At 28.7% G+C, this 12,173-nt stretch overlaps 1 protein-coding gene across 1 annotated transcript in view; it reads right to left on the reverse strand.

Annotated features, from left to right (window-relative positions):
- Window positions 1–12,173, reverse strand: part of LOC111621560 (calpain-7-like) — a 71,329-nt gene that overhangs the window by 29,417 nt on the left and 29,739 nt on the right. The window contains exon 7 of the mRNA XM_023363736.1: window positions 8,912–9,159. Coding sequence (XP_023219504.1) covers window positions 8,912–9,159 — 248 coding nt within the window. The remainder of the gene's footprint in view (window positions 1–8,911; window positions 9,160–12,173) is intronic.

The following is a 12,173-nucleotide window of genomic DNA, read 5'->3' on the forward strand; positions in this document are numbered from 1 at the left end:
AAGAACTTCGCTGGGATGTATTGCCCCACCTACCATATTCTCCAGATGTCGCTCCTTCAGATTACTATTTATTTCGATCCATGCAGAGTGACCTTTCAGGAAAGCAGTTCAGATCTTATGAGGATATTCAAAATTGGGTTGATAACTGGATTGCTTCAAAACAACCAGACTTCTTCCTTCATAGAATCCATTTGTTGCCTGACAGATGAACAAATTTTGTCACTTCTGATGGAAGATAGTTTGAATAAATTTTTCTTTCATTTTAAAAACAAACGTCTTATATTTACCGAAAAAGGGCAGAGTCATATTTATACACCCAATAATTAACCTGTCCTACGTTGTTCCTGAAAATATTCATGTTGATCTCAGTGACCTGCATGGGCGATCCCGAATATTTTCATGTTTACATCGGAACATTTTTTATACTAGATGTCGCTATGCATCACAATTTTTATATTAAAATGAACTTTTAAAATATAATTTTTTTTGTTTCTATATTATTCAATATATTTATTTTGTTTGTGAAACATAAAAAATAATTTTTTACGATACAGTAAACATGATTATTATTTAAAAATTAAAAAAAAATTTTAGGCTTAACATCCACAAAAATTCAACATGGCGTCACAGGCAACAAATAAAAATTTCAACATCGAATAGGTTAATAACATTGAATTTTTATGATGATAATAAAATGGAAGTTTCTGTAAATTTCTGTAATTGTAAGAAAAAAAAGCCAAATGAAATAAAAAAAATGTTCTTGTATAGAATGCTATACCTAATATGTGTATGGCAGCAATTCTTGAAGTTGAATTGGAGCATGGATGGTCTGCATGTCTTTGATTCAGTTTTAGTGGTCTATGGACCACTAAAACTGAATCAAAGACATGAAGACCACCCCTGCTCATTTATCTACACCTTATCTTATAAAAAATCATCTTAGATGCATGCCAATAATTTTATTTCTTCTACAATAAGCAATAAAGATGCAGAAGATTAATATTTGATTGTGTCTTGTTTGTCTATGTTCTTTCTTCTATTGCTTCTTTGTTTCTTAGATTCTAATTTGAGAATACCCAGGCTCAACATCAGAGTTAAAATCCATCAGATAAATGAAGCTTATTGACCTTTAGTTGATATAAAATTCTATGTAATGTTTAGAAAAATTCCTCAAAGATAAATTAAACCTTTTTAATAATTCTATCAATAACATTAAAAATATGACATGTTTATTGAAAACCTTAAAAAACTTACTATTAATAGAGACAGTATAATATTTTATAATTGTTACGTTTACGACAGCTTTGCTTTTTACAACCAAAACATAACTGACCCCCAAATTACATTTGATTNAAAATATACGTATTTTGGAAATGTTGAGTCGGATTAGTCTAGAATCGATTAATTTTATGGAAGAAAATCTTTCAAACAGCCGTAGTCCGTAAACTTGATACGTGTCGGGTTGTGATTGGAAGGATTCGTAAGAAATCGGATTCCTAAAGAATGGAACGTATCTCTATCTTATAGGGGGGTCGACTGTACAATTTTTGAAGATACCTATTTACTAGTCAATCATGACTTTAGCATGATATTAAACATAACAAATTCCAATTATCTTACTCATAAGCATTTAATAAGGGTCATTTAAGAATATATTTGTAAGAAATAAAATGCAATGTAAGTTTTTACAGTTCTATTCCTAAGAACTAAATTGATTTTTCTTTAGTATGCAGTAGACATCAATGCAAATGTTGTAATAAAATTTTTTTGTATTGTATTATTATTACTGTATAAAAAAACAATACAAAAAAAATAAGTGAACAAGATAATACACTTACTGTAATGAACAATCAAGAATAAATTTTCAGGATTTTACTGAAACTGTGATAAAAATTGCTAACCAGCATAACTGCAGTAGATACAGATATAATGCCAATGAAACATGAAAACAGATGCTGGGAATGGAGTTGGTCCCTACCTCCCACATTTATTAATGTGACTTTCATATTTTTTCACAAATTCATTTCTAATAAATCTGTAATACCAGACTTATTTAATTCAGATATCGTGATGGACACTAAAGATGCATTGTTTATTGTATTTGATATTTGGATATAAATAAACATTTTAAAACATTTTTCCTTATATGTTTTATATTGAATATTTTATTTAAATAACAACATTTAATTCCATTAGTAATTCATTACATCTTTCTATAAAACTTCTTTTTTCTTTATGCTTTTATACATTATTTTCTTTTAATTTTTAAAATAAAGAATTGAAAACTTATTCATATAATTATAGAAAATACTGTAAACTTAATCTATAATAGGCATCAGAAAGAGATAAATCACAGTCCACCAGCAGACCAAAAGAAAATTTTGGGGTAAGATTTTCTCTCGTGATGTCCTTTTTTTTATTCACCAGCTCTTCAGAATCTGTATCAATGTACATGATCTAACATTAAAATAATATTTTATATTGTTTAAATGTGTTTTATTTTAATAATTACAGATAATAAATAATTATCTGTAATTACAGTAGAGCGTCGTTTATCCGAAAGAATTCCAGTTGGCAAAATTAAATTTTTGCTAGTGCTATGGCGCTGCAATCTTTGGCTATATCTTGGGCTACTCCAATATTTTTTTTGTTGGTGCGTGTGTTTTAGCTAGCAGCACTGGCACTTTTGTGTGGTGTTTTTCTGAGGACTGTGTGTCATGCTGAATCAAACGTTTTTGATACTAGATCAACTTCTAAAGTATATTTTTTTTTTGGTTTTTATATTTTTCAATATATTTATTTTGTTTGTACAAAATAAATAAATAATTTTTAACGATACAATAGCCACGATTATTATTTTAAAAAGTTTACGTTAGGCTTAACATCGATGAAAATTCAACGCGAAGTGACACGCAACGGAAAAAAATTTCAACATGGGATAGGTTAATATATTTTTTCGTACAAAATGGGTTATCCAAAAAATAAGTTATCCGAACAACCCCATTCCCCAATTGATTCGGATAAACGACGCTCTACTGTATTATTATCAAGGCTGATATTTTTTTAGTAATTAGATGACTGTGTGTGTTGGAATGTATTATAGGTAGTCCTTACCTTATAAAAATCTACCCATCATTGACCTAACCAGTTCTTTGAAATGAATTATAAGCTGTCACAAAACCCACATTTCTGTAGTAGTTATAAAGTGTGTTTTCCATTCTGAAACCCAGTTTCAAGTCAAAGCAGGATTATTAAAAATTTTTAGGAGTAATCTAATACAAATAATCCCACTTCTAACCATTCAGCAAAAACCATATTGGGCACGAACAAAAGACTATCCTCTGGATTGGGAAAAGAAAAGTTGTTGCAAAGAAAATGTCCTATTTCACCCAAGTCAAGTGTCATAAACTGAGTTTATGTTCCAGAAATACAATTTCAACTACATAGTAGCACAATGGCCAGATATGACTATTATGATGCTACAGAGATATGCCCAATAAGAAAAATTAACATTTAAATATGACATTTCATACAGTCTTAACAGAAAACTTATATCATTTATAAAAGGGGAAGGCATAAAGCTAACCCCATAAAATAAAATCTACAGTACTGTATACATTTACAAAAATCTATATTTGAAAACAATAGTATGAATTTAAAAATCTTATTACCTTTCTAATGCTTTCTCAGCAAGATTGGTAAGTTTGGCATATAATCCTTCTTGAGTAGCATTTTTTCTCTGAAAGAAAAATTACAAAATTATATTAAAATTATGAAATTTACAAACAAATATAATTAATCAGAAATTAATATAAATTTCAGTTTTCTGATATATGAAATTCAAAGTTTATTTTCAAATTAAATTTACGTATAATTTGTTTCAAAAATTTATTCTTTGTAAGAACTAATATCTCCAAATGTCAAATGACTAAAGCGCAAGGATGCATGAACATAAAATGTAGCAATATAAAACAAAATCTCTTACACAATAAGGTAAAGAATATATATAAATAGAAAGATAAGCACAATGCTTGCTTGAAATGATATGACTAAATGATGATAAACAATTAACTTGCAGTTGCAATAACCTTAACAAGAGTTAAGTAAAAAATTGATAAAAACTAACAAAAATAATTAAGGATACTTAAGAAATTTCCTATAAATAAATAAAATTTATTTAATTATATTTAATAATATCTTTAGCAAATAAAAATATAAATACCAAAATAATTATAAAGAAATATCTATGTCAAAATAATTTAATAAATTAATTTTAAATAAAAATGTGAAAAAACATCATCGTTTATATCAATTTCTACTGAATCTACTGAAAGTGCACTAGTACGAAAAATAGGAAATAATTCAATAGACAAAAAGTGATCTGAATAATATTGTCTATTGAAATTTACAAAATACATTTATGTCTATAATATCCACATTTAACTTCTTGGAGTTTAAAAGAATATTATAACAAAAACAAGATGCTTTAATTGAGCAGGATTGCTTACAAAACAGTTTGAGTGCTTTAAAGTATTAAATTATCATCATCAGAAACAATAATTTGAAAACAGAACACAATTCTTAAAAAACAAAATTTTCTCAAATCTATTGCTGTAGTTACAATAAAATAAATGAAATGAATATTCATCACAAATAATAGTATTTAAAACATGGAAGTGGACTTAGGTCTAGGAAAACTAGGCAATTGCCTGGAGCCTAGATCTAACAAGCTTGTAAATCAATTTGTAAGTTTACATCAAATCATGTAAGTTTTAACTGTATAGTGAATGATGTGATTATACGGACATTTGTAACATCTCCAAGCTGTCCAATGTTAAAGATAACAAATAAAATTAATTGTCTTTTGTTCCACATTGCAAGTTTTGCTTAGCCTGAAATTTCTTTAATTTAACAATGATAAAAACTAAATTAAAATAACATTAAATAAAATAGTAACAAAATCTTTACACATTAAAAAAACTTCAGAAAATTTTAGGTATTATTCAATTACTTAGTCAGATTATTATTAAAAATATATTCCACAATCAAATAATAAAACTTAATATAAGGACCTTGAGTAAGTTCTCACTGTTTTTTTGTGAAAATTAACACTTTATTTTAAAAAAGTCATAATAAACAGGTCACTAAAAGTATTGTCCATCACTAGCCACTACTTTCTCCCATCATTCTGGCAGCATTTGAATTCCATGTCAGAAAAACAGCATGTCTTTTGAGGCTTTCCAAGAATAAACCCATTTTTTGGCATCTTCATAAGAATAGAAGTGCTGCTCAGCCAGGCCATGTGCCATCAATTGGAGCAAGTGATAATTGGAAGGGGCGATGTCTGGTGAATACAGCAGATGGGATAGGACTATCCATTTAAGCATTTCCAAGTACGTTTTCACCGGTTGTGCAACATGTGGCCAAGCATTGTCATGTTGCAAAATCACTTTGCCATGTCTCTGCTCATACAGTGGCCATTTTTCCTTCAATGCTTGGCTCAAACACATCAATTGTAGTCGATAGCAATCTCCCGTGATGGTTTCGTTTGGTTTGAGCAGCTCGTAATAAACTACACCTAGCTGATCCCATCAAATGCAGAGCAGAAGCTTCGAACCATGGATATTTGGCCTTGCTGACGATGTTGATGCATGGCCGGGCTTACCCCATGATTTTCTACGTTTAGGGTTATCGTAGTGTATCCATTTTTCGTCGCCTGTCATGATACGATGCAGAAAACCTTTCCTTTTCTGCCGTTGAAGCAGCTGTTCACACGTAAAAAGATGCTGTTTGACATCTCTTGGCTTCAACTAATACAGCACCCAATGTCTTTGCTTTTGAATCATTCCTAATCTTTTTAAACGTTTCAAAACTGTTGTGTGATCAACTCCTAATGATTCTGCAAGTTCAGCTAGCGTCTGACATGAGTCTTCATGAAGTAATGCCTCTAATTCCTCGTCTTCAAACTTTTTTGGTGCGCCAGATTGTTCTTTATCTTCAACATCAAAATCATTATTTTTGAAGTGTCTAAACCAATCTCTGCATGTTGTTTCCGACAGAGCATGGTTGCTGTAAGTCTCAACAAGGTTTCTGTGTGCTTCAGTTGCAGATTTTTTTGAATAAAATAGTGCAATAAAATTCCCGGCAAATACTCTTTTTTGGCACAAAACTCGACATGTTTAACACAATGAAAAAATAAGTTGTTTACACTTTGGTGAAATGACATATACTGAATTTCAAGGTCGCTTATTGTACTTCCTTACAGATGCGTCACCATCTAAAAATAAACACATGTGGTTCTGGTAACGCCATTTGTTAAAAAACAGTGAGAACGTATTCAAGGTCCCTATACAAAAGTTAAATTAATCAAAATTAAATTACAGGAAACAAGTTTGTCAATATCATAAAAACAATTCTGCAAAATTCTAATTTATTCATAAAAGCTCTTAATGATTTCAGCATTTGAAAAGTTGTTTATTAGTTTACATTCATTTGTCATCATTAAATGGTATTAATCAACAATGACCTGTTGATTTTTGTAACAAAATAGTCCTGTTGTCTTCATATCGAAAATTTTATGAATGAACTATTCTCATTATAAAAATATTAACTATATAATCAATTAAGCATTTGGTTCAAACACAACCAACAACACTAGCCTACTACTAACCATACACTAGCCTATGTAAGCTTACTGGATGGGAACAGATGTAAAAAAGGATACTCTGACAAAATTTTGTTTAAAAAAAAAAAAAGAAAAAAAATGTATTTTCTTAAAATTGTAGATAGTATATACTTTATATGTTAATCTTATGATATTTTAATTGTATTTTTTATACAATATTNCACAATTTTTATATTAAAATGAACTTTTAAAATATAATTTTTTTTGTTTCTATATTATTCAATATATTTATTTTGTTTGTGAAACATAAAAAATAATTTTTTACGATACAGTAAACATGATTATTATTTAAAAATTAAAAAAAAATTTTAGGCTTAACATCCACAAAAATTCAACATGGCGTCACAGGCAACAAATAAAAATTTCAACATCGAATAGGTTAATAACATTGAATTTTTATGATGATAATAAAATGGAAGTTTCTGTAAATTTCTGTAATTGTAAGAAAAAAAAGCCAAATGAAATAAAAAAAATGTTCTTGTATAGAATGCTATACCTAATATGTGTATGGCAGCAATTCTTGAAGTTGAATTGGAGCATGGATGGTCTGCATGTCTTTGATTCAGTTTTAGTGGTCTATGGACCACTAAAACTGAATCAAAGACATGAAGACCACCCCTGCTCATTTATCTACACCTTATCTTATAAAAAATCATCTTAGATGCATGCCAATAATTTTATTTCTTCTACAATAAGCAATAAAGATGCAGAAGATTAATATTTGATTGTGTCTTGTTTGTCTATGTTCTTTCTTCTATTGCTTCTTTGTTTCTTAGATTCTAATTTGAGAATACCCAGGCTCAACATCAGAGTTAAAATCCATCAGATAAATGAAGCTTATTGACCTTTAGTTGATATAAAATTCTATGTAATGTTTAGAAAAATTCCTCAAAGATAAATTAAACCTTTTTAATAATTCTATCAATAACATTAAAAATATGACATGTTTATTGAAAACCTTAAAAAACTTACTATTAATAGAGACAGTATAATATTTTATAATTGTTACGTTTACGACAGCTTTGCTTTTTACAACCAAAACATAACTGACCCCCAAATTACATTTGATTGTGCAAACAATATACAAAATAGCCTATGCTTTGATATTGAAATAGAGAATAACCACATGCTAAATTTTTAGTTGTTACAGTGCAAAGATTTAGTGATTCTATCACTTTTAAAAAGTACATTAAACTCTGTAACATCAGAAAGGTAATTAATTTCTACACCAATGCTCCTACGTACATAAAAAAGAATTTTTTTCAGTATGTATTAACACAAAATTAAAACCCATACTAGTAATATAATAGACCAAAACAATGAAATTCACAACAATTATATCAATCTTGGGTTTGTGTAGTTTTGAACATAGTTTCACTTTCTTGAATTAATACTAATTAACACCTCAATAAGAATCATTTACGTTTTTGTATTAGCTTTGGATCCAAAGTTTCTAGTTCTGTGATAATTACATATTATCTTCTTCACAGATCTATCACACAAAGAAAACTACTTTTTTAAAGGAAAGTCATTTTTATTGTTTTTCAACAGAAATGCATTTTGGGCTGCATTTTGTTTGACACATCTGTGAAGAAGATAATTTCTATAATTTATGTTGTTTATTAAAGTAGTTCCATTCATTAATGTGTTGCTTGTTGACAATATGAATATGCTGTAACTAACAAGATAACTACATTATACTGTTTTAAAATGGCTTTTGTGACAGTTTTGGCTTTAATTTTTGACACAGTTGTGTGTTATCCATGTCTAGATTAGCATTATCATTAAGAATTATATTTTGCAACATTTTGCTACTTATATATAAATATTCAATATTTTCTTTTGTTTATAATCAGCAACAGTTTCACAGTATAGACGGCTTATACTTTTATTTTACCTAGAGCTTGCATTTTTGGGGCTTCTGATATATACAAATGTATATTTTCTGATAGTTGGCCTTTATCAAAAATCTTGTAACACAATATTTATATTATATAAAGTTACATAAAAAAGTGTTTCATAAGCCTTTCACAAGCCTCACACAATCTAAAATTATCACTGTTTATAATATTATTCCTGTGAAGTGAACAATTTTTATTTATTCAAGTAATAAATATTTATACAAAATATAAAATTAGATTATAATAAAGTATAAATTTGAAAAAAATAAAATGTAAATTTGCTTGAATGTGCCAAAACATTTAGAAAAATAATTTTTTTTTTTACCTTAAAACTTCTAATTCTTCTTTTGTATAAGATTGACTTCCACTAATATGAAGTTGATTTTTATTTGTTGTTCTGTTGTGCTCTATGTTTTTTGGTTTTGGTTCATCATTAAATAAGCTTCCAATACCTAATGGAGGGATTACTCTTCTGTTCTGAACAGGACTTATGGCTCGAGGAACTCTAGGAGACTGTACGGACAATGTTTCAGTAGGCGAGATTTTCTTTTTCAATGCTTCGGCTCTATAAAATTATTTTCCTTTTAAATATTAATTGTTAAAAAATGATAATATCTTTACATGAGGTTATTTCAATAAATAAAAACTTTTTGCATTAAATTTTGAGTTATTTCAAAAAATTGAAATATCATTATATTGTATTTCAAAAAACTGGCTACTTAATTATATAACACTCACCAAATAAACCATCGCCAGTTCATAACCAAACAGAAAAATTCTTTCTACGAACATTTTCATCTATATGTAATAGACATCCTCAGGTTTGCAAATTTACAAATTAAACTTCCTTTGTACACAACATATTCGAATTACGTAATTAAACAGAACTTTCAAAAACATTCTATTCTACTAGCCGTTAGTTTGATATCGTCAATACCTGAGGATGTCTATTACATATAGATGAAAACGTTCGTAGAAAGAATTTTTCTGTTTGGTTATGAACTGATGGTGGTTTATTTGGTGAGTGTTATATCATTATATTGTATAGTGTTTCTTACCCAGTTCATTTTTAACTAAGCATTTATTAAAACAGCTATACCAAACAAGGTGCAATAGAATAAGGTTAAGCTTATTGCCAGTTGTACTGTAAAATTGTTATAATACAATGCATAAAGACTCTCTCTCTCATAGATCCTTGCAAGTGATTTCCATGTTTTCACATCTATGAAAAATTGTTTGACTAGTAGATGATTTGCAAACAATAGTGAAGTGCAACAAACCATTATACCTTAATTTCAGAAACACATTGGAAGTAATATCTCAATGTCATGCTAAACCAAATGCTTAGACAGGTATGAAGATTATATAGAAAAATAATGTGCTAAAATCACATTTTTGGTTTTACATTCAAATAAATTCAATGCTATCTTGTTATTTTATTTATTGAAACACTTTTCAATATTTAAATTTTTGAAATTTTTATTTATCATTATTATTTTAAATTAAAAAAGTGAAAATATTTATTGTTTTAACAAAAACATAAAGACCAATGTAGTAAAACAAACCTTCATTTGCAAAAACAAAAACATGAAAATATTAACAGTTTGAGAGGTTTTTTATTATACAGTCGGCCCCCTATAACACCATTGATTTTTCTGTTTTATATGAATCCCATGTTGTACAAGTCAGTTAGATATGTGAGCTGTTCACAGCCTGGCACACGTATTTGTAAAATCTAAGTGACTCGTACAACATGGAATTCATATAAAACGGAAAAATCAACAGTGTTATAGGGGGGGTCGACTGTATATAAATCTAAAAATTTGAAGAATTCAACCAGTATCATTAATATTATACAGTGGGTAATCGGTTAACGAACATAATCCGTTCCAAGACTTTGTTCACTATCTGAATTGTTCATTAACTGATTATCAGTTTACCACGGGTTTCTATGGGAATTTGATTAATTTGTTTTGGAGACACCCCCAAAAATAAAAAAGTATATATTTTTTTACTATGTTTATTCATATGTAATAATAAAAATACATATATACACGGTCTTGCATTTTTATTAGTAATGTTTTTTCTGTTTGTGGGGGTTAAAGAATCTGTTCAATGTCGATTGCTTTTCTGTCTTCTTCATGATTTTTCAGAAGTAATTAATAGCATTGTAATTGTTGAGATCCCTAGGCCTATTAACCTCAACTTGATTTGGATGCCATTTTAAGACCGTTATTCTGACATCCTCCCACTTCTTCAAAAGATCTTTAATAGCAGATATCAGCATAAATCCACATTTTCAGAAGAAAATGTAAAAGAATTGTTTCTGTCAGAAATACAAAAGGGAGAGTTTCAAAGTTCAGGGAATACTATCCGGTCAGTATATACTGGGTAGAACGTCGATATCGACGTCTCCCGCACTCCAAAAAGTTTCCTGAAGACAAAGAAAGACCAATCGGTATTCGTTATTTTACATCACTTCTCGTGTTTGTTCAGTGAAGTGTTCGTTGTCCGATCATAAAAATCTTTCACAAAAGTGTTCGTTATCTGATTTGTTCGTTAACTGATCACCCACTGTACTTATAATTATAAGTATAATATTATATTATACTTATATTACTTATATTATAAATTATTATTATAAATATAATAATAATTTAGTTATATATTTAATGTCTACAGTCAAAGCTCCTTCAATTAGCATGCTAATGAATACTCACAAATGGATCTTCCTCTTAAATATTAAACAGAGGATTTTTTCAGCCTCTGTAAATTACTAAACACATGATTTTGCATTGAAAAAGGTATCACCAAATTATGTGACTTCAAACTCTGAAACTTTAAACTTGTGTAGACCTCATTGTTCTATATAATTCTTATTATTTGAGATCCTTTGGTTCGATACCACATTCAATTTGGTGCCAATTTCAAAAGAAAACAAATGATGGCACTATATTGAGGTTTATTTGTATACTAAAAAAAAATATACAGTTACATCTCATTATCTGAATCTAATATATTTCCAAAAATGATCCAAATATTGGGAATTTGGAATTTTTTCCATTATTTCTTATGGTAAAAATTCTAACTCATTCCTGGTTTATCCAAATAACCCTTATCAATTTTCCCAGATGTCGACCCCCCTATAATTACGGTCCCTATAATTACGATTCCTATAAAACTACGAAAAAATTGCTACCGGTATCCGTAAAAAATAGTAAAAGTTCCCTATAAACACCTCAAACGTCATCGGGCAGCCGAACTACTTTCCCGCCGTCCGTAGCGCCACGCTACGGAGAGATTTCTATCGTCTGGACAGTATTATATAAATTATATATAAATTAGGTACTGTACATATAATTATATATTAATTATATATAAATTAGGTACTGTATATATAATTATATATTAACTTATTGTAACTTTGTTATAATTAAATATATAATTTCCGCCGTCTAGCGTGGCGCCACGCTACGGAGATTTTTACGCTAACTATCGTCTGTCAGTATGTAAATTAGGTACCGTAAGTCTAATACAGTACTGTAATTTTATACATTTCTTGTGAAAGAAACATTTCTTATTCAACG

Source organism: Centruroides sculpturatus, unplaced genomic scaffold (genome assembly GCF_000671375.1).
Source record: "Centruroides sculpturatus isolate CEXI.00-Female unplaced genomic scaffold, Cexi_2.0 scaffold45, whole genome shotgun sequence".
NCBI classification, from domain to species: Eukaryota; Metazoa; Arthropoda; class Arachnida; order Scorpiones; family Buthidae; genus Centruroides; species Centruroides sculpturatus.